At 32.8% G+C, this 25,388-nt stretch overlaps 5 protein-coding genes and 3 long non-coding RNA genes across 14 annotated transcripts; 5 read left to right on the forward strand and 3 right to left on the reverse strand.

Annotated features, from left to right (window-relative positions):
* On the forward strand, nucleotides 1-944 carry LOC128390736 (uncharacterized). Its single transcript, XM_053350493.1, has 2 exons — nucleotides 1-354; nucleotides 532-944. The coding sequence occupies exons 1-2, from the start codon at nucleotides 291-293 to the stop codon at nucleotides 810-812; spliced, it is 345 nt and encodes a 114-aa protein (XP_053206468.1). The 5' UTR covers nucleotides 1-290; the 3' UTR covers nucleotides 813-944.
* Nucleotides 890-3,095, reverse strand: LOC128390737 (uncharacterized). 3 transcript variants are annotated; one of them, XR_008325679.1, is made up of 5 exons: nucleotides 2,940-3,095; nucleotides 2,711-2,864; nucleotides 2,196-2,547; nucleotides 1,171-1,832; nucleotides 905-1,029 (listed from the first exon to the last, which is right to left on the reverse strand). It is a non-coding gene; the product is annotated as an uncharacterized LOC128390737 (long non-coding RNA). The 3 variants fall into 3 exon arrangements; XR_008325677.1 differs by lacking the exon at nucleotides 1,171-1,832 and having other exon boundaries at nucleotides 890-1,029; nucleotides 2,940-3,086; XR_008325678.1 differs by lacking the exon at nucleotides 905-1,029 and having other exon boundaries at nucleotides 1,056-1,832; nucleotides 2,940-3,086.
* LOC128390731 (SPRY domain-containing SOCS box protein 1-like) lies at nucleotides 2,436-5,996 on the forward strand. Of its 2 annotated transcripts, none has more exons than XM_053350485.1 (3): nucleotides 2,436-2,571; nucleotides 3,835-4,676; nucleotides 5,788-5,996. In XM_053350485.1, the coding sequence occupies exons 1-3, from the start codon at nucleotides 2,507-2,509 to the stop codon at nucleotides 5,931-5,933; spliced, it is 1,053 nt and encodes a 350-aa protein (XP_053206460.1). In that variant the 5' UTR covers nucleotides 2,436-2,506; the 3' UTR covers nucleotides 5,934-5,996. The 2 variants fall into 2 exon arrangements, with proteins under 2 accessions (XP_053206460.1, XP_053206462.1); XM_053350487.1 differs by lacking the exon at nucleotides 2,436-2,571 and adding an exon at nucleotides 3,223-3,587.
* Nucleotides 5,888-22,567, reverse strand: LOC128390723 (rho GTPase-activating protein 100F-like). The gene is given in 8 exon segments (XM_053350477.1): nucleotides 5,888-7,131; nucleotides 7,134-7,205; nucleotides 7,490-7,676; nucleotides 7,764-7,924; nucleotides 12,825-14,049; nucleotides 15,455-15,657; nucleotides 19,351-21,307; nucleotides 22,266-22,567. Coding segments are annotated over 8 exon segments (4,815 nt in total). The 5' UTR covers nucleotides 22,464-22,567; the 3' UTR covers nucleotides 5,888-6,319.
* On the reverse strand, nucleotides 8,203-11,299 carry LOC128390727 (cytoplasmic polyadenylation element-binding protein 1-like). The gene is made up of 2 exons (XM_053350481.1): nucleotides 8,867-11,299; nucleotides 8,203-8,795 (listed from the first exon to the last, which is right to left on the reverse strand). Exons 1-2 carry the CDS (start codon nucleotides 10,571-10,573, stop codon nucleotides 8,619-8,621), a joined length of 1,884 nt encoding a protein of 627 aa, XP_053206456.1. The 5' UTR covers nucleotides 10,574-11,299; the 3' UTR covers nucleotides 8,203-8,618.
* On the forward strand, nucleotides 14,038-19,369 carry LOC128390739 (uncharacterized). 4 transcript variants are annotated; one of them, XR_008325680.1, is made up of 10 exons: nucleotides 14,038-14,176; nucleotides 14,336-14,506; nucleotides 14,809-15,099; nucleotides 15,366-15,600; nucleotides 15,757-16,002; nucleotides 17,182-17,519; nucleotides 17,812-18,495; nucleotides 18,825-18,874; nucleotides 19,008-19,165; nucleotides 19,236-19,369. It is a non-coding gene; the product is annotated as an uncharacterized LOC128390739 (long non-coding RNA). The 4 variants fall into 4 exon arrangements; XR_008325681.1 differs by having other exon boundaries at nucleotides 14,809-14,896; XR_008325683.1 differs by lacking the exons at nucleotides 14,038-14,176; nucleotides 14,336-14,506; nucleotides 14,809-15,099; nucleotides 15,366-15,600 and having other exon boundaries at nucleotides 15,649-16,002; nucleotides 17,812-18,540.
* Nucleotides 21,303-22,424, forward strand: LOC128390740 (uncharacterized). The gene is made up of 3 exons (XR_008325684.1): nucleotides 21,303-21,583; nucleotides 21,716-22,204; nucleotides 22,282-22,424. It is a non-coding gene; the product is annotated as an uncharacterized LOC128390740 (long non-coding RNA).
* Nucleotides 22,542-25,305, forward strand: LOC128390732 (syntaxin-18-like). The gene is made up of 5 exons (XM_053350488.1): nucleotides 22,542-22,944; nucleotides 23,064-23,450; nucleotides 23,681-23,799; nucleotides 23,881-24,310; nucleotides 24,426-25,305. Exons 2-5 carry the CDS (start codon nucleotides 23,194-23,196, stop codon nucleotides 24,670-24,672), a joined length of 1,053 nt encoding a protein of 350 aa, XP_053206463.1. The 5' UTR covers nucleotides 22,542-22,944; nucleotides 23,064-23,193; the 3' UTR covers nucleotides 24,673-25,305.
* The last annotated feature ends 83 nt before the right edge of the window (nucleotides 25,306-25,388 follow it).

The following is a 25,388-nucleotide window of genomic DNA, read 5'->3' on the forward strand; positions in this document are numbered from 1 at the left end:
TGATCAATGATTGCTAATAACAATTTATAATCCAAATAAATTATTGGTGAACAATCAATTCAGTGATTCTTAGATTTTGATTGTATTGTAACAATTTTCTGTCCTCCTTTGTATCCATAGTGTTTTCTTTGCCACTCCATTGCCGATGATACCTCTTTTAACCAACGACTGTTGGTTAATCAACAACAATTTAGTGAATTTTTGTTAATTGTTAACCATAAATTGTTTTCATCAAGCTAATATCATCTTGCCATCTAATAGAAAAGTGAAATAAACAAAAATAAAATAACATGAAGATCATCATAATACAAATTGTGTCAATCATATTGACAAAGTTACTCCTTCCGGTGATGGGTAAGTGTTTGGACACAAACTTGATTTAATTAAGAAAGATTGAACTAATTATTGATCACTTTCATCATCATGATTGATAGTAAATTAAGGTTACTAATAGTTAATCTGATAACAAAAAAAAATGACCTAATTAACTGATTAAAACATTTTCATTTCGGCAATATTGTAATTTAAAAGGTGGACCATCAACAGAACAGCGTAAAAATAATAATCCTGAAGTTTGGTCATTCAATCTTCCCGATTTACCTGGACAATTAGGAGCAATTAATACAAATAATCAAAATTTCATCAATAAAAGACAAGATGATGATGAAGATGATCCATCTTTTCGAGATGCAGTAACAACCTATGGTCGAAATAGGTGGAACAATTTTCGCAACAGTTTCGTTGAATTTTGGGACATTGTCCGAGCGGGTGGACGAGGGATTCGTGGTTGGTTTGTCTCTGATAATGATTAATTCAATTCCAATGATCACCGATAATTCTTAAAGTAAAAAGTGACCATCAGGAGAAAACAATATCAAATCAAGTAACTTTTACAATCTCCATCTCAAGTTGTTCATATGCTAATCACTTTAATAACATATTCAAATAAACGCCAATCATTTGTTTTTTTTTAAATGTCCTAATTGTGAGAATCAATTGTTTTGATGAGTTTGTCGAGTTTGTGAAGATCTGTAAAGAAAAACAAAAGAATACAAATGTTCATTTCTTTCATTTAAATAGTAAAGTAATTAATTTGCTAAAATAAGAGATTAGATTTTTAATCTATCAACAATTAAGCTTGTGAATTAGTTTAGTGAGAAAGGGAATAACTTAATTTTAGAAATTGTTGTTAGTAAATTGTTATCAATGTCATTTGGATAAAGAATCGCTGTTTGTAAGTTTGGTTTTGGGAACCAATTGTCACTTTAAAAACCAAAGGAAAAGCAACTTGATTTACTAAACATGATAGGTTAACAATTAAGGTTATTTAAAGTAATGATGACAATCATAAGGATGAAGGTTAAAGGTAAGATAAACACAAAGGTAACCATAGATTTTGATCCATTTCTTGCTTTCTTATTTATTCCCTTATTGAAGTTGGTTGTTCTCTCGTATCGAGTGATTGACCCACTCAACTTAAATAGTAGATACAAAGAAGGAGAAGAAGAAGAAGAAGAAGAAGATGAGGGAGCTGATGATGAGGATGATGCGAAGGAAGCAAAAAGAGGCAAAATAAGAAAACGAAGTAAGACAGATGGGGAAAGAGAGAAAGAAAGGAAGAAAGGAAGAAAGAAAGAGATAGAGAGAAAGATCGTCACATAGAGTAAGAGAGATTCTGTGAGGTAGACAGATGGAAAGAGGAAGAGAGAGAGAGAAGATGCCGATGAAGGAGCGAGCGAGAGAGAGTAGAACATCGTGGAAAGCAGACAGATGGAAATCATGGATGGAAATTGACAGATGTCGAAATAAAGGCCTAAGGAAAGGAAACGAACCTAAGAAAGAACAAGAGAGAGAGAGAAAAAGTGAAACAGCGGAAGAAACAGACTTGCAAATGATAGAGACTATGGTGATCAGAGAGAGAGAGAGAGAGAAAGAGAGAAAAAGAGAGATGATTATGTAGTAGCCCCCGTTTAATGATCTCGAGGAAAATGGTCTCAGACGTTATGTTGAGTTTTCGGACTTGACATCCAATTCGTATTGAGTTATTTTCTTCTCTTCATTGGGTTTCTTTTGTTTCTTCATTAGTCAAAACCCGAATTTGTTCAAATCTCTCCTTTTCTAATTATTTTCTTAGTAATTTTAAGTTAATTAAAAGTTAATCTAAAGCCTTATTTAAATTTGTTTTGTTTACTTACATTGAAATTTTGATACCAGTTTACAATCGGATTAATTTTGGGTTGTTGTGATCACTTTTTGTTTACGGAGATTACACAGGTTAACGGTTAATCATTAAAACTCATCATCATCAAGAGGATAGAATTATTTTCCACCATCATCTTCATCATAAAGTTGCCTTAATCACGGTGTTAATCATCTTTGGCTTATGTTCCATCACTGTTATAAAATAACCTCAAACCAATAATAAGCAGTGAAATTGTTTAGACACATTTGTCTATCTTTCCAACTTTCCATTATCATAATCAATATTCAGCGGACTCTTGAATCGATGAAACGAACAAGGAATCGTGGTAACAGCGGTTCGACGGCCTGTAAACAAGTTTGTAAGAAAAAGTGAGTAAATCAAACAACAACAAAAAAAAGAGAATCAACAGATTAAGAAAATCAACTCTTTCTCAAATTCAAATCCATAGAGAAAAAAAAACAAAGAAAGACAAACACAAACCAACAAACCACAAACACTTATACTCACAATCATCAAGCAATGAAACCAACACAGAAAAACAAAACCTAATCAGGTCCTAATCAACAAATCAAAAAGAAATAGAATAAAAAAAAATCCAATTCCAAATAGCCAATAATCCAAAGACAATTAAAGACAATATGAAGCCGAAAATCAAGTCAATCTAATCAACCAGAGAAAATACATAAAAGATGATTAGTAACTTTCCATGACAGAGAAAAACAACAAAATAACTTACAAATTAGAATTAGAATCGCTTCTCAAATCAATTATCCACCAAATAGAAAATTAAACAGAAAGAATTAGTTAAATTAATCTCTAATTAAAAAAGAAAACAATCTACAATTAAATGAACATAGAAGAGAAAAAGCCAACGAAAAAAGAGAAAAGAAAATCGGTGAGTTGCAATAAAGAACAAGAGGTGGCGCTGGAGAAAAGAAAGAAAATTAAAGGGAGAGAAAGAGAAGAGAAAGAGCCAAAAGGTTGGTGACATTAAAAAGAGTAAAGATAAAGAAAGAGGAAGAATAGTAAACTTTTAGTTAGCGTTTTGTATTTAACTTTTTTTATTCAGTTAATTTTGTTTTTCTATTCTATTAAATATTCTCATTTACAATTAACTGTGATATTAATTGTCTATCAAGTGTATTAATCTGTGATCATCAAAAATTCTATCACCATCTTTGCTGTGTGTTGATTGTTCTTTCTTCTTCTTCACTGGTGCCTATTTGTTTTCTATTCTCTTTTTTTTTCTTCTCTTGGTGTTGTAAAGAAAGACACTTTTTCACGAAGACAATTTAGAGTTGAATCAATTTTTTTCTCTTCTATTTCATCTTTGTGATTGTTTTCCTCTTCTTCTCCTCTGTAAATGGATTAATTTAAAGCCAAGGTGAATAATAGTTACTTCGATATTAATTTACTTTAGAGAAAAGTTAATATCCTACTCTATTCTTTTCTTTTCTCTCAATCGTTTTCTTCTCTCATTTTGGTTTACTTTTTTTTTTGGGTTGTGTTGACCCGTGGGTTGTGTCTCTTTCTTTCTTTCTTTCTGTTTATCTTTCTTTCTTTTTTCTCCTCTATTTTTGTGTATGATAATTTGCAACTTAACACGTAACTGTTTATATATCTGGTTCCAGAGGCTGGGTGGCTTACCGTCAAATCCAAAGTAATCTGATCTATTGTGGTTATCATTGGTTAATGGGTCAGAAAACCTCTTCTTTGCATAAAAGCTGCTCCAATGGGGGCAACCGAGATGATCGGTCTATTCACTGTTCTCCGGGTAACTGGACCTCCACCCGTAAACACTTAAACTCTTCCGGTGGTGGACCTGGATATGGAAATGGTCTCTGTGGTACAGGTGATTGTGGTGATTCAGGTCGACCAGGTCGACTTGATGTACTTTTAGATATGCCTCCTGTTGATTATGAAGTAATGTCACAACATGCCTGGAATCCGGATGATAGGTCACTTAACATATTCATTAAAGAAGATGATGTATTCACTTTCCACCGACATCCAATGGCTCAAAGTACCGATTGTATAAGAGGTAAAATGGGTTATACCCGGGGAATGCATCTTTGGGAGATCACCTGGAATACAAGGCAAAGAGGAACCCATGCTGTGGTTGGTGTTGCCACTGCTGAAGCTCCCCTACATTCCCAAGGTTATCAGTCACTTGTTGGTTCTAATACGGAATCATGGGGTTGGGACCTTGGACGTAGTTTACTTTATCATGATTCCAAGAATAACACCACCGGACAATCATATCCTGCTTATCTGAGACCTGACGAAACTTTTAATGTTCCAGATAGTTTTCTTACCGTTTTAGACATGGATGAAGGAACACTTTCCTTTATCGTTGACAATCAATACCTTGGTGTTGCCTTTAGTGGACTAAAAGGAAAAAAATTATATCCCATCGTTAGTGCCGTTTGGGGACATTGTGAGATTACCATGAAATACCTTGGTGGACTTGATCGTAAGTGTTTTCAACCTTTTAACAAACTTTTCCTCTTTTTATCTCTTCTTCTTCCTTCCTCTTCCTTATTCCTCTCTAATTGTTCATCTTTTGTGATGTAACTCACTGACGGTGAAACTTCATTAGTTTTCAAGTTCAAAAGCTGTTCATCAACCCTTAAATTTAATCATGTTTATTTTGTTTTATGGTGACTCATCTTCTAAATATTGATAAAATTTCTTGTTGATTTTGTTTGTTGTTTTTATGAGAAATCTTTTTTATCCCATCATCATCCATAGTCAGGATGAGAACCTGTTTAAGGAAGTTACATGAATTTCCGATTGACATTCATAATCTTTTTTGTATGTGTGTGTGTGAGAGAGAGAGAGAGTAATAGAGGGGGAGAAAGAGAAAAATAATAATGATGAGGATGACAGTAAAAACGACAATCCTAATACCAATGTCAATGATTACCACAACAAAAACAACAATTATCTTGTTGCTATAGTTGTTATGATGAGTTGGCGTTACTGATGAGGATAGTCTCATGTCAAGTTCAGATGAGAGAGAAAGAGAGAGATTGAGAAAAGAAATAAAAAAAGAAGTTCAAATTAACTTATTCAGGTTTTACTGGAAGAAGAAGAAGAAGAAGGAAAATATCTTTAGTGAACTAGGAAGAGGAAGAGAAGATGAATAGAAAATATATAATCTCTCCCTCTCTCTCTCTCTCTCTTTCTCTCTCTATTATTGTTACTATTCAAGTGATTAACCCCTTGAAGAGTTCAATAATCTCTCTCTCTCTCTTTCTTTCTTTCTATCTTGTTTCTCCCTCGTTCTCTCTCATTCTTTCTCTCTTTCACATTTAATTCTTTAAGAAACGGACCAAACCATACATTAAATGAATAAAATGCCTTTAAGGCTAATCCAACAAGTTGTTCTAGATGATGAAGATGAAAAGTTCCAAAAAAAAATAGGTTACAACATCCAAAAATAAAGTTAATATATATGGTATATATAACCTGGTATTTTTATCATCTTGAAACTTGTTGAATTACCTTTAAGGATATTTTGTTTATAATTCATTTTCAATTCAATTTAAAATTTAAAATTTTAATTCTTGTTCTTTTCACAGCTGAACCATTACCTCTTAAAGATATATGTCGACGAGTCATTAGGAAGCAGATTGGGAAACAACGTCTACATCGACTGCAAACAGAAATAACATTACCTAATACGCTTAAATCATATTTATTGTATCGAAAATCTTTTTTACTGTAAACAATTTGAACAAATCATTGAAATAATAACCACTGTCTTTGACAATTAACAAACTCCACATAATGAGAGCGAAAAAAGCAGAAAAAAATTTGTTTTTTAAGAAAAAAGAGTTAAAATCAATTCTTCTTTTTTTTCAAACCACCAAGAAGAAAACAAAACAAAAAAGAATCTATTAATCACAATTTAAGACAAACAAAAACGATTCATATTTGATTTTAGTTGTTAATTGTTGCATGTTTTTGGTAGTTAACTGGTTGATGTAGTGACATCTGATTTCAAAATGAGTTATTATCATGGTGAAAATGGTGAATAGATTTTCATAATTTAGATTATTATTATTTTAACCTAAATACGATTGTGTGCCGATCCGTTGTTGTTGTTGATGATTAACTATTATTTAGATGATTATTATTATTATTATCAGAAGAATCAAGATTATTGTTGCTTGAATTGTTGTTATTGTTACTCTTGTGATCTGATTCATTTGATTCATCATTGTTTCTGGTTCCTGCTGCCCAAGCAACAGATTTTTTAATCGTTGACCGATCAACTATTGTGCTGGAAATCATTCCTGAGGTGTTAATTAGTCCACTACCACCGCCACCTCTTGTTGTTATCCCACTGATTGTTGTTGACTCGGAATCTTTAATTGTTGAGCTATGGTAATCAGTTCTAAATGGATTATTTGAACTGTAAGAATCTGAATAATGTTGCTGATTGTTAATTGGACCTGTTGTTTGATGACCACTCAAATTGGGCAAATTACGTGTTAATGATTGTGGAGGTGAATCAGGTGTAAGTCTTTCATTTAATTGGGTTGGTGATGGACCAGGAGTTAATGAAGGTATTCCCAAAGCATCATCATTACTTGGTAATCGGTGAGATTGATGAGATTCACGGTGATGATGATGATTTTGTTGTTGTTGTTGTTGTGAGTGATGACGATGACGATGATGAGAAGGAGGCTGATGTTGTTGTTGAGATGATGAAGATTGGTAAGAATCGCGTGATGATGAGGTAACATAGGTTAATGGTGATCCAATTACAGGAATAGTTGTTGCTACTGATGAAGTGGATAAAGATGAGGAAGATAATGTTGATGATGGCGGTAGACATGATGACGTTACAACAATAGCACCAGAAGTGGACATTTTATTACTATTAATAAGATTATTGGTATCAGTAGATGTTACCGTTATCCTCCACCTTGATTAGACTGTAATTGCTTATTATCCAATATTGAATCTTCACTATTACTACGAGAGGTAGAATCTGAAAGAATAAGAAAAAAAAAGAAAATGATTAATTGTGGTAAGATAAAGGATAACAGTTATTGCAACTAAATCTAATCTAAACAATCATGTTATTGTCTAATTTTATAGACAAGTGATTAGACTTAGATCAAATTGCCAAATACAAATCATCAACTGAAAACAAAACAAATTAGCTTATCACAAACATAAATTAAGCCGACAAAAGTCAAAAAGAAAACAGAAAACAATAAATATCGCAAATCTTTTTCGCGAGTTAATGAATAATAGAATTTAAAAAATTACCTCTTCTAATTGGCCAAATTTCGATTAAAAATTTAAACACTTCAATAGGTTTTCTCAATGATTCACTTTCAGAATGAGTTGTGAACAGTGGACCAAATGATGTTGCCAATGCTGAAGAATTCATCTTATTACGTTCACAATGAGATTCGATCAATTTAAGATGATCCATAAGGAAAAGAACAGTACTCTGGATATCGAATTAAGAAGAAAAATGTATTAATCAATAAGATGGAAATTTATTATTAAATGAAAAAGAAAATATTAAATCACTTACTCTATTTATCTTTGGTAAACACTCTAATATGCTAAACATTAACTTGGCATTGCCTGGGGGATCATCGGGAAGGCAAACACTTAGTCCATCGACCATCATATCGAAAAGAGCCTTTGTGAATAAAGGCTCAGGTAATTCACGAATGTAATCTTTAAGTAAACCTGGTTAACAATTAAAACAATTAGAATTTAAATTAACATGGAAAACAGATTGTTCTTTGTTGGAATTGATTCTCATTTCTATGGAAAAAGGGGTCGATTAAAAAATGAAAGAATTTAAAAAGAGAGGGAAATTTAAATAATTAAATTTCTCCTCATTCGATTTAAATTTTTTTCGACTGATCTTGATACACGATTTTCGTTGATCTTTGATTGGATTCATTATTTGATTAGTTGTGATAATTAACAATCAATTTAAATAAACGGGTTAATCTGGTTGGTTTGATTTGCTTTTTGTTTTGATTTGCTAATATTGCTCACAATTTATTCCTGGTACACAAAATTTCAATTTGATTTATAACATAAATGATTAATCATTGAGAGAGAGAGAGAGAGAGAGAGATAGAGATATTGATTGATAAATAACGATAATTTTATCGAGAGAGAAAGAGATAGAGAGATATAACAGAGTAGAAAAGAGAGATTGAAAGATATTTGAGTGGGAAAAGATAAGAGTGACTTTAAGAATAGGGAATGAAGTCTATTCTTAGAAAAAAATAATTTTTTGGAAATTGATTGCAAAAATCCAATGAAAACTCTATAAAAAAATTAAATCCCTTGAATCAAAAAATAGAATTTGGTCTTTAAATGGCCGCAGTTGCAGTGTCCATGATTTTCTTTTTCCAAATATTTGAATTTACTTGTTTCGGCGTTTTCTTGCTAAAGTGCGATGATTTCTCATCGTTTCATTGCTATGTAAGAAATTCCAACATGGCTCACAGAAGTAGTGAGAACATGTTCGACAAAAAAGTGGTGCTGGTGATGTTGAACATAGAGAACAGGCGAGATTTTCCAAATAAGGATCACATTGAAGCTAAAAGAGAAAAAGAAATTATCATTAATATTTAATTTAATTTTAAAATCGTGAGGTTAATGAATACTTACTCTTTTCGTGACTCGACCCATTTCTACATCAATGAAAGCAGCTTCAACTGCTTTCATGTGACTTAGTTCGTCGCTGAATGAAATACGACCTGAACCTATTGGGTATTTATGTTTGTCAACATCAATTCCACAATAAATGACATTACCAAAAAGCTCATCCATGATTTTGGCTAAGGCTTCAGCAGTCATCATACCATGTAAATTACCAACGAAAACTGTCTTATTAAATTCAACTTTAAAATTTGAGTCTTTGGTATAATTGCTATTAGCCAGAGCCCATGGAATAACCTGAACATCCTTGTCAGGCATTCGTCGGGAAGGTAATTTGATGTAATATTTTCCCCTTCGTACTTCACATCGAGCCAATAAAGATTTGACACATTTTTCTGAATCAAAGATCATATAATTATAACCTTTTTTCTTTTGTTTGGTTTTGGAATTTTCTTTGGGCCATTCAACTTCAACACGACCAAATGCTGAGAAGAATTGGATCAATTCCTCGTCCGTTAGATCATAGGGCGTACCACCAAGGAAAACTTTGGTCGAGTAACTGGGGTTTTTTATGTCCGTGCTGGATATATTTCCACTCCATTTAAGAGTAGCCTCTGAGTATGAAGCTGCAGTCCTTTGGAGCTCAATAGCTTTATCTAAATAGTCTCGCTGAGACCCAAATTTAGCATACATCCAACGTTTGTCACTACCAAGTGATGTTAACATGAATGGATCAGGAAAAGAGGCTGTACGACTTAGTCCAGGTGGATATGAGGGCATAACCAAAGAATTGGAATGAGGCATTGAGAACACCGAAGAAGCAGCATTTGGTAATCGGGAAGAAGCCTTGACTTGAGCTCGACAAACCTCGTTGATGGAAGAGGCCAAATTAATTTGGGACATAAGTTGTGAAACATATTCATCAGAAACCAATGATCCAATTGCGATACCAGAATCAGAATTAGTTGGAGAGGTTGGTGATTCTCGACTATCACGTCCAGAGCTGTTTGAATTGTTCAACCTTGAGAAGGATGACTCAAATGAGGCTGCTGCAGGTTCATTAACGGGAAAAAGTCGACTAGAAGAGTTTGAACTAATGCTGGTATTTGTTTGATTTGAATTGGAAGCTCTGATAGCACGGATACCACTTCTTGGTGGCACTTGTCCAAAGTTGTCACAGGTACGGTTTAGACTGGCAGAAAGGAGACTTCCATAGCTTCCGCATAAGTCCAACAATTTACCATCCCCTGGAAAGCTAAAGGATGAACGTTGATTAATACGTGAGCTCTCATCTCGACTATCCACTGGAATAGGAGTAGAACTGGTGTTCACTTGGTTAGTCCATTCACGGTAAGGCCAATCTGAAGAGCCACGACCACTATTGTCACTACTTCCAGAAGATGTCATGTCAGCAGCAGCATTAGTTCGAGGCCAATAGTTGTCCCACATCAGGTTATTAGAATTGCCATCTTTATCAACTCCACTGTTTGTACAATTATTAGAATGCCCATTGTTACTGCCACTAATACCATTATTTGAACCATGGGAAAGACTACTTATATCACCAAGACCATTACTTAGGTTACTCATGTTCCCACAACTCGATTCAAAGGTATTTGATCGACTGGACGGACTAGAATTGGATTCACTACTAGAAGAGTTGGAAGTTGAAGTTGGAGTGAAAAATCGTCCACCATGGTCAATATTTTCCGTCATTGAAGGTCTCAGACTGGCAGGGAACAATTCAGCTCCCAGACTGGTTTCCCAGCCGAGTAAATCGAACTTCCACTTGGAATCAATTTTGATCGATTAAATTTTTCGACAAAAAAAAATCAAATACAATTCACAGAGAGATAGAATGTGAAAACTAAAAAAAAGAGGATTGACAGGGAAACAGAATTTCAAATCTGGAGAATTGAGAGAGAAAATCAAATAACAGTAGCAATGGGAATCTTAAAACCACTGGAGAAAACTAATGATTATAAACAATCTTTTGCTGAACTGATTTAACAAAAGGGTTAGAAATGAATGTGATAATTAACAAATTAAAGAATAAATTAATCCAATCAACGAGAAGATGTTAATTGTCAATATAAGAGAGAGATAGAGAAGAGAGAGAGAGAGAGATTGATTTACACAGAAAAAGGGATTAAAGAAGATGGAGAAAATCACATCGTATTAATGTTCACATGGGAGATTCACAATTTAATAAGAACATAAATGGACAGAGTGAGAGAGAGAAAGAGATGGAAATAGAAAAAAAAGATAGAAAATTAAAGTTAATAAATTAAGAATAAATTAAAGGAAAAAATTAAGGGTTAAAGTTGAGATAAAGTCGAGAAAATAAAATTAAAGAATAAACAAGAAGTTCTTTTCTCCACTTACAATGGAACATTAAATATTCCAAAGTTTCATTCTCTTCTTTTTTCTCTCTTATTCTAAATTCGACTCACTCAATTTTTCTCTTTCTTTATTCTCTTTCTTTTTTATTCTCTTTTACTCCCTCATTCTCACTAATTCTTTTCTTCTTGTCACTAAGCTCGTTTTTCCAATAAGAACGTTATTTCCTCTGGAGACTCAAAGTCTTAAACTGATTACAAAGTTAAACAAATTAAATTTTAATCTGTTCATTTTTTGCTCTTCTTAACCACTAATTGTTAACCAATTAATCAGTTTTAATCATGTTTAGTGTTTCTATTGATTAAAGTGTCTTGTTTTATCTGTTTCATTTTCTCACTTTAATAGATTAATTTACCTGCGGTGTTTTCTCATTTGTGGTCAATCTTTTTTTTTTTATCATTGCTCTTGGTCAGTTTGATTATAAGAACAAAGATAAATTGTTACATAAAGAAAAGATATAGAGAAAATGTTATCTCTTTTCTATGTATTTGTCTTGTGTGTGTGTATGTGTTACCTTCAATTTGTTTTCTCTCATCATCTTATTTTTGTTTTATCAATTCTACTGATTATTTCATGTATTCATATCTATTTCCTCTCATGGGAACATGATCACATTCTGACAAGATAAAGAGTTTTTTGACCGGATATGATTATGTATCAACGAAGTGTGATTGGTGATACATTCTCAAACTGTGAATCAATCTCTTATGTCTTATTGATAACGTGTAAACCAATTAGACAGATTGATTCGTTAATTTGTTCATCTCTCTCTAATTATCCATTGTTCTCATAATCTTTTTACCTGTTTCTCTATCTTGTTTTTTTCTTCTTCTTCCTCTAACCTTTCTATTAGATATGGATTATTTTATCTCATTACCTTTTAATCTGGTAAAAGATTGAAAGAAAAAGCAATAAGAACCAATTGGATGATTGGAAATTGGAAAGATGAACCTTGGTACATTCAAATATCATCAACTGTTTTTTTTTGTCTTTTTTTCATTGAAAAGAATGACAAAAACAAAAGGATAACTATGGAATTAACTTTGGTTAACTCATTGGATGAGATAATTTCCCATGAATCTGGTCAAAATTATCATCTCTACAAGATTGGAGCAAATGCTTAACAAACAATTCTCCAATGTGTATAAAGTTCAGTTGAACTTGATCCCTTTTATTCATCATCATCAATGTATTTTTGATGATGGGCTTTGGTTGTAAATATCAAGTGTATCAAGAGTAGCCAGAGTTTTTACTTTGATTCATAGCTCACATTAAGAGTTTTTAGTTTCCCATAAGCATGTCGTAGTATTCAACTGAATACTTATGGAGAAAACGATGAAGAAAATTTATCATTTACGTGATTTGTTTTTATGATGCTTATAATCACAACAAAACTAACGTAAATTTATTCATACACATTTCATATGAACCATCAATTAATCTACTTTTTTTTTGATTAATTTAGGTAACCCAAGGGTTAATTAGAAATCGAGATACAATTACCAACAAGAAGATACCAAAATATATAAGAAAAGCAGAGAGCAGATAAAAATTGATTCCCACTTACTTGTGATAACATTGATGTCAGGCACATGTTCAGCGGACAAATCAACAAGCCATGAATTTTTCTCAAAAGATTCACGAAGTAACTTTTTTCGTACAGCTGATCCACACAGACGATAGATTCCAACAAGATTAAGACCTCGTTTCTCTACTTCTTGGGTGCATCGTTTAACTATTAATGGAATCGATAGACCAGAATTTTCCCGGTTAACTAAAGTTTCCATTCCTAGGCCAAAAACAGCATTAGCTGGAGCGATTGTTGGACTAAGAGGAGTTCGCTGGTATGAAATACTTATATCTTTATAACGAATTTTAATATATAAAGTTCCCTTTGGTTCCATTTTAAGTGCAAGACTGTGAACAGGAGTTTCAACCAAAGAGAGACCAATTAAATTGATTGATCCCTTGTAGCACAATTTATGACGATATTGAGGATCCCAACTGTATAAAAGGAATGAAATCTCTTTGTTTTCAACTAAATCAAGTTCAAATATTTCATCCCAATCGAAGCTACTCTCACCACTTCGAACTACTGTTCTAGCCTTGTGGACACGATCACATTCAATAACACAATATAAGTCACGATGATTGGTTGGAACATTTCCTGATCTTAATCCACGACCAGCAAGTAAATGTATCCAAAGAATACCATTGAAACCGGAAGGTTGTTTAGTTGTCACTTCTTTACCTGGTTCACCTGATACCTCACTTGTTCCTCGGCCTGTTGTGTTTGTTGTTACTCCTGTTGTTGTATTACCAGTTGATGGAGATGTTTCACCTTCCGGTGGAGGTTTTTCATAACGATATTTGAAAAATTCCCGAGGATTTAAGGTTAATAGGTGAAGTCTTTCTTCCTCCGATGGTTTCACCGGTGTTGGATGTGGAATTGATCTAAGATGGTCTCCAGTTAATGACGATTGAATTAATCCAGTTGCTGTTGATACACTTGATACTCCACTTGTAGGAACAATTGAACCGGAAGTTGTATTACCACTAGTTAATCCTACCGGTGGAGTTGAACCAATGGCGATTGCTGTTGCAGAAGAGATGAGAGGCCGAGGAGGAGGAGGTGGTGGTACCGGACGCAAAGAATGAGACAAACCAATGGTTGAAACAGAATCACTTGAGAGATCAGGGTTAAGAGTTGAAGGTAACTGAGTAGTTGATCGGTCAGTTCCAACTCCTGGTCGATTTGCATATATATCGGCGAGCATATTTTTCTGCTGTTCCTGACGAGGTGACCAATATTAAATTCAACAGTTGATAAAATAAGCAAATTATCAATGCAAAGAAAAACAAAAGAAAAACAATTAGAATTGATACAAATGAGCCACAAATTATAATAAATTATCAAAGGTAAGTATTATAAACACACAATCTAACCAACACACAAGTTGAGGTTACAATACATTAATCTCCTTAATTGCAATGATTAATGATCATTTTGCTAAGATCATCTAAACCCATTGACACTTATATATTAATGTTATTTCAACTATTTTCATTCTATGATAGATTGATCATTGGAGGAGCTTTTCTAATCTATGTATCATCACAATGAATAACACCAACTTGCAACCATGATGATAACATGAAGGTTCCAAAGGAATTTGGAACATGAGAAAGCTTTTTCAGTTTCCATGGTGCAAACAAATAAGAGAGTTAAATGAGTTAAGGTGATGAATTGTAAGTAACAAATACAAATTAATAGTCGAAGAAGAAGAGAAAAAAATTACTCTAATCATTATTGACTTGACTTGATTAGAGGTGAATATTTTTGTTGTTCTTCTTCCTGGTTTTATATTAAGATGAGCTTCTAACCAATTCAGTTAATCATTAACTGTTTTCCTTCATTTTGTAAACAACAATTGACTTATCCATTTGATTTATGATTTATCCTTGTCTATTTATTAGACATTTTTCTCTCATTTCTTTTTCCTTATTATTATTTTATTATTATCATTCTCTTTCTCTTTCTCTCTCCCTAGATGCTGTTAGAATGCATTTGGAATCTGAACGAATATACCCAAGAATATGAAGAAGAAATCAGATTAACAGTTTCCTTTCAAATGAATGGTAACGAATAACTAACAGATTTTTATTTCTCATTCTTTTTCTTATTCTGGAGTTATCTTCATCACCTCATCATTTTGACCAATCCAAATGTTGATCATTTCTATTGTATTATATAAGCATTTGGATGTTACATCATTCATCTTGTAATAAGATAGATTAGCTTTTCGTAAAGATTTTCTTCACCAAGACAAGCTTCTTAAAAGGTAAAATCCAAGTGAATCTTATTCTAATACAAGGATAGATAAAGATAAGAAGGAAACTTGAAGTTACAAGTCTTCAGGATTTGTTATAAGATTTTTTTCTTCTTCTTATTGACACTTGGAAAATTTACTTTTCTCAGCTGATTTGTAAAAAGTATTTGATTGTTTAGTGTGAATCTCTCATCTACTTTTTTTTCAAATGGGTTTGATAAAAAGTAACAATTACAACAAATTTAAACTAATCAGAATAATTAAATTTTCATTTATAGATTCGGTTGTATAACTTAATGAAAAAGTTTGAAGGGTGGACAGTGAGGACATTAATTATGGACGAAAACGATCAAATGTAAATTCTTACCGTTCTTATGGTGTCGAGTAAACTTTCAGCACTATGAGCTATCCTGCTGAGACTGGTTGAACTTAGACCGGAGGGAAGAGCCGTTGATCGACCTGTCGTTTGCCGTCTTATTGTCTCATAAATTGCTGATGTTGATGGAGCTCGAGGTATCCATTGTTTACACTCTTCTTGAGGGAGTCGACCACCACTCATGTGACGACGACCTTTTTAATTTAACGTATCAACAATTGCATATGAATATTTTGCAATTTACGTTGATTAGAAATTAGATTGTGATGATAATGATGATTTCCATGATGTAGGAGAGTAGAGAAAAGCGAAGAAGAAGATAAAATAACACAAAGGTGGAGAAGCAAAACAGAAGACAGGTATGGACAATAACGAAGAGGATGAAAAGAAAATTTATCACATTCACCGAATAATTTTGACAAAGTCCAGGTAAACAGATGAAATTGTCAATAATAAACAACAGAGGAATGAGAAGACACCAAAGTAATGAGGAAGAAGAAGCAGATAAAGGATAAAAATGGAAAGGAAATGAAGAAAAAGTAAGTAAGAGAGAAAGAAAGAGAGAGAGAGAGAGAAAGTAAGAGAGAAAGAGAAAGAGAAAGAGTTAGGTTACATCATGAAAAAAGAAGATGAAGAAGATGATGATGATGAGTAGGTAAAGGATCACAAATGTATATTAACAGTTTAATGTAAATAATTAACTAAATCGTTGAGAGAAAGAGAGAGAGAAAAAATAATAATAGGATAAGAAAGAGAGAAGATCAATATTGTCATGAAGTAGAAAGAAAAAAAGAAAGAGAAAAAAATTATATGTATAAGAAAGATCGTGAGAAAGAGATGATTATTTGATTATGGAAATTAGAATCGTCCAGTTCTTGGAACACAAGAGAAAAGGTTAACTACTTTGATTTAATTATTAAAGTGGTTAAACTGATTTTATAACGGTGATGATCATTAAGATGATGACCACAGAAAAAAAAGATGATGATGATTAAATACACACACAAGACACGATTGCAAAAAGATGAAGAAGTAAAAGAAAATCAAGATTATCGGTTAATTTGATTATCAGGATAACATTAAATTGTATTAAACACATTAAGATGGAATAGCAATTTAAGTAATAAGATGTTTACACTTACGTAAGAGTAGAGTGAGTTTAGAGTAGAAAATTTTATAGAAAATGGCGACCGGAAAAGTCGCCATTTTGTATTGACAAATTGTTCGAAAAATCGAAAGCATGAAATTCAATTTTTTGAGAACAATTTTAACATTCACTTATAGAATTAATTTGATTTGATCAAATTAACAGAGACAATTAACTTAAACATGATTAAAACACAATTAAAAAAAGTAACTTTTGAGTGAGAAAGCAAGAGAACAAGTGAGAGAGCAAATGAGAGAGAAAAGAAAGTGAGAAATAAGAAAATGGCGGAAAATTGATTTCTCGATGTGTCAATGCAATGACACTTTTCCCCTTTCCCGGTCCGATGATGGTAAATGACCTCACTTTTCAGTTCTAACCCTGGGAAAGTGTTTTCTTGTTGATTTAATTATTATTTTCTCATTTCTATTAATTATTATAATAATAACATTACCTTTGTTTCAATTGTTTCTGATCCTTTTTTAGTTAATCAACAATTAGCTTGTTGATCGTCATTTCTACTGATTAACTCTTTCTTTTGACTAATTGTTTGTGTGTTCCGTTCAATTTACAGGATCATCATCTCTATCGATTTATCTATTGATTAATCAACAATCAACAATCACCAAATAACCAGAACAATTTACATATAAATTGGAAAGCGAGAAGATTTTGAAACAATTCTAATTGTCAAAGTGATTGATTTTCTTGTTGTTCATGTTGATGAGACTAAGATGATGCACAACAATTAAAACACACTGAAAGTGGATTAAAACTCGAGAAAGGATAAAATTGTGATGATGGATTAAAAGAACAACGAAAACATGGAATTAAAAAGACAAATGGAACATTTAATCCAATTTGATGGTAACAATTAAAAGAGAAAAACAAAAGACTAACAACAATTAAAAGGTAAGAACACAGATGATGATGGAAAATAGAGAGAAGAAGAATAAGAGAAAAGAACAAAATTGTTCTTCAAATAGATTGATTGTCATTTTCTCTTCATCTTTTCAAAAAAGAAAGAGAAATAGACAGAGAAAAGAGAAGAAAATTGTTCTTTTCTCTTTTTTTTCTATGTTATTTGATTAATATTCTCTTTTTGTTATCGAATTAATTGTTTACAATTTAATTCTCTATCTAACTTGTTACATTCATTTGGCGATTAAACTAATTTTTCTCTCTCTCTTTTATTACTTATTAGATTCTAATAGACGATCGTTAAATGTCAATGGTCCTCAATTAATTGCTTAATATTGATCACAATTTAATTTTCTTTTTTTTATAATGCTGATTGTTGTTTACAGTTATCATTGTGTAATCAACAATTGTCCAGTACATAGTTTGTAATCATAAAGAGCAGCTTATCGTGATAATAATCATTTTGATGGTCATCATCATGTTAATCATCTGTAAACATTTACTTTGATTAACTTTGTTATGGAAAAATATTTTCGTCAATCATAATGATTATAAAATCATTTCTTCATCTTTACTGTGAAAGAGGTATTGTCATCATCTTCAAATGTTTATCTTGACAATTTACCAAATTACAAGTTCTAATTCACTGTTAACTATTAACCTTGATACCTTAATTGTTGGATTGGATTGTGTTGCTGATGGTTAATCTTGTCTCCATCAAATCAATTAATAAGCTTATTCATTTATCACCATCAAAATGATGATCGTTTTTTATTTTCTTCTTCTCCATCATCATAATTATCATCATTTACCTTTGGATTGTTATTTTTTTTTCTTCTTCATCTTCCTGTTATTCATCATTTCCAAATGGACATCATCATAAATCACTTTTCAAACATTTGTCATCAAATGCTGATTATCATTATCATGGAAACAACAATCTACATGGTTACAGTTACAATCTCAGGTGAAACAAAAATGAACGGACATTTAATTGTAAATGATGATTTAGGTTAAATCAATTTAATTTACATCTGATCCTCCTCTGTTCCCATATGATTTTTAATAGTAACTTTATCATTCACTAATGATAATAACATAGTTTTTTTTTCATTATTATATCCCTGATTGTTACAATGAATCAAACTATTACATTATTTACCAGTTTGTGTGTGTATCCCCTGAATCTTTATTGATCATGAGATACTTTTTCCATAATCATTACTTAATATTAACTTTCTACTATTAATAATATACTAATGATAAACTATTCTTTTTAATCATCATTCTGTTTAGACTTTTAGCCCCTTAAGCCTCCAAGAAGATCATCATGATGACAATTCATGGTAAACTAATGAGAAGAAAACTTTTTCTGTTTTTCTTTTTCTTTACTATTCAATTCAATGGAAAATCATCAAATGTTTAATATGAAAATAATTTTTCGATTCTTTTTGTTCTCTCTCTCTCTCTCTCTCTTAGAAAAATAATAATTCGTGATGACTGGTGAACCAGAAAAAAGGACATTCAAGAGACAGATCAATACGAAGATGAAAAAGAAAACATGAATTGAACAAATTCAATAATAGATTGATGATAAATAAGAAAAATGAACGAGAGTAAACATGATAGATTCTAAGGTAAACTAGTGACACTTTCGATGACACACATTAACCTTTTCTCATCTTTCTATTGTTTTTCTTTTCTAAGGTTTCGATTATCAAAAATGAAACAAAATGGAACGAAAAAAAGAAAATGAAGGAAAGATAAAGAGAATCAGAGAGGTGACGGGATTGTGCCGTTTTCGATGGACATAAAAGCTTACCCAATGAACGTTTTGTCCGATAATTTTCTGGTAATTCGGGAGCCGATAATGCACCATCACTGTCTTCATCATAAGCTGAATTGTAGGCGGGATTTTTACGCTCAAACCGAACAGATTGACCACCACGTTGCCCTCGTCGATTTTGTGAACTTGAACGATTGTAGCGATAATTTCCTGATGCAAGTCCAGATGCACTTTGACGAGGAAGTGAACTACTCTTCCATTGGTAACCCTCTCTTGATGGTGTACCACTATCACTATATCGACCTGGAGGTAAACCTGGAGGTTTATGTCGCCAATGAAGCGGATGTGAACCCGTTATACCTCCAACCTCAGTATCTGAAACACTTCCATCGGTTGCTGATGGATGTTGACCTCGTCTACGAAGTATACTTGACAATCCTTGGGTAGAAAGTGAAGATCTTATATCGTTTACACCTTTACCATATGACACTAAACTATGATAATCGGCTGAAGTCATTGGTCGACCAACAGTTCTACTTCTTGGTCTCATATAATGTTCTTGATTATATTCTCGACTTAATGGACTTATATTATTATCACTTTCGGTTCTAAGTAGACGAATGTTACGCCGAAGTGAACCTGTGCCCACTCCAGCGTAATCACTTTCACCTAAAAAACGATTCCCTTGACGATTTGGTGAACTTCTTTCCATAAAAGATCGACTCATTATCTGTGAGCGACTCGGTGTTGAAGGTAATCCCCCTCGAGGTAAACTTGCATAAGGTACATCAGAATTGTAACCAGAGTAAATTTGATTTAAACTATCCATTGTTCTAGGAAACCTTTGACCAACAAGTGGACTATTAACTGTCGCCATACCAGGGATACTAGAACCTGGTAAACCAGGAAATGGAGGTTTACGAGATAATGTACCAGAAACTGACCAAGAGTCACCTGGTCGTGCACTAGGAGGCCGAGGGGCAAGTCTAACATAACCATAAGGTGATTCTGAATAAGCATCACTATCATGTTGAAGATAACCACCCATTGGTTGTAAAGGTAAATCAGCTCCAGGTAAACCTTGTAATCGATCAGTTAAAAGATGATGACCATTATCATCATCACGATTAGAACTTAAATCATCGGTACCATATTCTTCATCACCAAACTCCTTTTTCAACACAACAACCGGAGGTTGGCGATACTCTTCACCTTCATATAATCTTCTATTACCCATCATTAAACTTCCCCCTGGACCGGTGACCAAAGGTCCACCCAGACGACTTGCCCTTGAACGAATGGTTAAAACTAATCGCCTTGGTATGGACATAATGATAACAACATCATCCAAAGACATACGACGAACATCAACTAGATTAACAGCTAAAATTTCATCGCCCACCTTAAGTAGGCCACTATTGTACACAGAACTTTCTAAGGCAATTCTTGATATGAAAACACCATCAGAGCAACGGAATCCATCACCCTCACGAATATAAAGTCCTAATGTTTGTCCGGGTCTTTTAACTATTTCAACAAACTGTACACTGGTTGACCCATCCATTGATGTACTTGGTTCAAGATATTTTCTTGCCACTTCAGCTCCCGCTTTACCAAGACTTCGAGGATCTAATAGTCTAATTAACATTTCACCGCGTTTCTCAGCGGCCTCCATATGAGCCGCTGTTGTTGCATCGTATTCCCTTTCAACTGCCTCAATTTGACGGAATATCTCTGAGGTAATACCACTAACCTTTCGGAAATCACCCTGAATCACCATATCCGGATGACGAGAGCCCTCAGTATCTCCAGAATGAAAAGAATAAGCTGAAACCGGAAAATGAACTGCTCGTCGTAAAGGTGGACCACCGATTAATGTACCCGTTGACAAATCCATTGGATCTTGATAGATGGGGAAATTTGGATGAGTAATATAACGAGCTCCAAGGCCGCCACCTTCACCGACAATCCGTTGATTTGGACCTCGAGCATCCTGAAAGAATCATAATCGTCAAAAAAAAACGATAAAAATTAATTTTCATAAAAAAATGATTTCAAACTTTTTCAATTCTATATTTCAACTCATCAGAGAGATACAACAATCTTTCAAAAAAGAGTCAAAGGTCATCATATTTAGCTGACCGGTACCAAGGTGCGGATATTTCAATGGTTGAACCTGTATCTGATTTATGTGTAATTACATATTGAAAATGATTGAATTCAAATGACACCTTGTTGTTTGCGCAGAAGAGGAAATATGAGCCTCCCTGTAAGTTATTTTTCTAACTCCCTGTAATTGTCAAATTGATGCTTGACTGTGGAAAGGTGAAAATATTGAAGAGAAAGAGAAATCTAATTGAAATGAATCTTCACTTTCTTTTTTTTTCCTCTTCTCTTTAAGGGACAATCGAACTCTCTACACCTTTACCACCATAGATAATTCTGAAAACATACAAAAGATAAATGGTTGGATAACATTTCAGGAGAAATCGGAATAAAGAGGAAGATAATAATTCTTGGGAAGAAAAGACAAGAGAGTAAAAAGGAAGAAAGAACAAGAAGGAAAATCGAAAGAGGCAGTAACACCAATGGAAGAAGAAAAAAGGAAAGGCCAAATCGCATGCAGAAATTATGAATGAACAAACGAAAAAGAAATTTAATTGTCATGCAAATCAACTAATTCTATTGAGAATTAGAGAGAGAAAGAGAAGGAGGTTAAATTGTTTAATTGTTGATATGAAAAAAAGTTGAAAAGGATACGAATAGAGTTGAATGAGAAAAAGGAGAAACCCAAAAATTAGGACATGAAAATATTGGACTTAATTGTTCACATCGATTGGATTCATCAACCGGATAAAGTTGAATCACCATCGAAGATGATCAAGTAAAGGTAATCAGACTAATTTAAATTGTTTCGAGGATTGAAAGTTAATTTAATTTACTATTCTTACCTTTTTACGTCCACAGCACAACATTTTGGTATCAGTGATATGTTTAACTTTCCTTTGGATTAATAATACTCTATGGATTGGAATCGATGAGGATGAAAATTTTGGTCTCTCTGGTGGGTTTTTATGGGTCGGGAATGATTCAAGTTTTGATGATGATGATGGTGATGATAATAGAAACAGAAAAGGCAGTGATATCATGTGGTATTTAAATCACAATCTAAATCATCTTGGAATCATCATCCGAGGCTTCCTAATACAAAATCCTAAAAGTAACTGTAAAAAGGGAAAAGTGGTTAACTTTAACACACCGACTCAAACTGATATTCTTCTCCTGAGTTTTTTCCTCTCTCTCTTTCAACCAAAAGGAACCAGAGTTTTAACCAGAAAAAATAGATAAGCATAAATAGTCCGACTCGACAATTCGATGATCAGTTTTTGTTTGTTTCTTTCTTTTTCTGGTTCAACAATTCACTCTTTGGAAATTCACTTCATAATTTCTAATCTTTTAAGACAATTACTTGTTCTCCAAAATCGAAATTTGATATTTATTTGATTGTTTATATTTTCTACATGAAAACGATTCGAGTTATTAACATCAATCCAAATTGATTCCCTTTAATTGTTGGAATTTACCCGTAACCATGGAAACCCGGACGCGGTTTTTTCCTTCTCCTTCTCGGTAATGTGATTACGGTTATTGAACAGATGATTTGATTTTGTTTATTTTCATTTTCTAAAAATTAAGTTAATTAATTTGATTCCATTGTTTTTCCATCGATTTCTTAATTAATTTTCTAGTATTTTAAACGTTCTGGTTGTTTGGTTTCCTTTGGTTTGGATTTCTTTTCCGTGGTAAATCTTAATTCATCTCGGTGTTAATTCATTTAACTGGTAATTGGATTTTGCTTTTCAATTGGTAACCAAAAAAATGTCGGTTGATTTAAGTGACGTGTTTGAACAGAAACTTCATTCTGTTAAATACAATGATAGAAACTCATCATCATCTGTTAATTCATCGAATGATCCTCTTGGCTCATTATTGGCTTCTCTTTCATCTAAAAACTCATCGTCCAAAAATAGTAAACAATTTAAGGAACTAAGTTCTCGGGCTAAGAGTTTAGTTGAAACTATTGCTGCCATGAAAAGATTTCTCATCAAAAGAAGACGGGATTATATCGACATGTTGTAAGTTTCAATCGATTACAATTAATCTATCGCTTATCCAACCTTCTAACTGTAGTTCTTTAGTGTAAATTGTCTGGAATTTATTGTTAAACAAAAACACCAATCACCTCAATTGAATATTTTACAACATGTAACATTCAAAACACTTGAGAATTGATAACACCCATTTTCTTGTTTTCTAATCTTAAACCTTATCTAATTTCTTTTAATTTCTTCTCTATCTTGAGTAGTAGTTCTCTATCTAATCGGGCATCAACCATGAGTGACATGGAAAGAGATCAAATCGATCAGGATATGGTTGAATCGATGAAAGTCTGTCAATCTAAGATTGAATCACTCAAAGCTGAAAGTAAGTTGAGCAAAATTCATTCTAATTGTTAATTGTTAAACTAACAACATTTTCAATCTTTTTTTTTTAAATTGTTCGTAGTGCAAAAGAAAGGGACCAAGTTAAGTGTACAAAGACGTGACATCATGACTGCAATAATCGAATCCATTGAAACTTATCTAAAAGTCGTTTGTGATCTATTTTCTGACCTTCGAGCCTTCAGAATCAGACGAATCACCGATAAACAAAAACTCGCTCGATTAGATCGTGATTTGTTCAACAAAGAACCTTGTCCAGATGAGTTTATCTATTCTCGTGACGCCGATGATGATGACGAAGATAATTTCAACGATTTAATCAAAAACGATCCTCTCGCACCCTTGAAACGAAATTTAACTTCCAATTTTGATAATGATTATAATGATTTATCTCCTCAACAATTAAGTGATTTCTCCAAAGAGGAGCTACAATTATTTGAGAACGAAAATTCCCAACTTTTTGCCGACATTAATTTACTAGAATCCGAAACCAAGTAAGTGATTTATTTCTGTTTATTTCGAAATTTAGTCTCTTAAAACAATCGTTTATCCTTTAATTTCATTTTCATATTTTCATATTTTCTTATTCTATTTCATTTTTCTCTCCAGATCAATTGAAGGAAATGTTTTCGAAATTGCTCAATTACATAAAACTTTTCAACAAAATTTCCTCCAACAAGATGAAGAGATTCAAAGAGTCCATGGTACAGCGGTGGAAACCTCGTCTAACATCAGAGTGGGAAACGAAGAGCTTAGATCAGCCATTAAGAATAAAGGACAGCTTCGAATTTGGATTCTATTCTTTAACATCGTTCTCTCTTTTACTCTTTTCTTCCTTGATTGGTACAATCCTTGAGAGAGAGAGAGAATGGAATCAGTCCTTGATATCTATTAACACACTTGGAAATTTATCTCTCGGCTAATTGTGATAATCTAATCTAATTCTTGGTTATATAATAACCGATTGAATCTCAATTGTAGATTTAAACAAACACACACCAAGAAGCAAATTCAGTCAAAATCGGAGAGAATTTATTTTATTTGGAAGTTTATTTTCTAAACCCTAATCAAACATCATCACAACCCTTTCGCTGATGTATTAATAACAATTAATTGATCAACTTTTATTCACAATTGTTAATTTTCTAGACTTTCCTACAAACAAACCTGATTCAATTGATTGGCTCCAACTTTTGATTTAATGATTGAACCTGTCAAACTTGTTTAAAAACCAAAATGATTTTGATTTCAATTCCAATCAATTATCTGGACTACTTCAAAATCTGTGATAAAATCAATCAGATGGCCAATCAAGAAATCAATTCTTATGTTATTTGATTAATTTATAAAGTTGCAAGTTAATTACAATCAACACTCTCGTGGTCGGTGATCATTCAATGATCTTTGGCAATTAAAATCATTGATTAACAAATGAGTTTATTTAACTTAATTAAACCGGTTATCTTCAAGTATAATCAATAATCAACAAGATTGGGAGTTCCCGGGCTAATGATTTTTAAACATCATCAATAATATTAATCACTACAATTTGATAACAATCTAATGACGTTA

This window comes from Panonychus citri, unplaced genomic scaffold (genome assembly GCF_014898815.1).
Source record: "Panonychus citri isolate SS breed McGregor unplaced genomic scaffold, ASM1489881v1 Contig00126, whole genome shotgun sequence".
NCBI classification, from domain to species: Eukaryota; Metazoa; Arthropoda; class Arachnida; order Trombidiformes; family Tetranychidae; genus Panonychus; species Panonychus citri.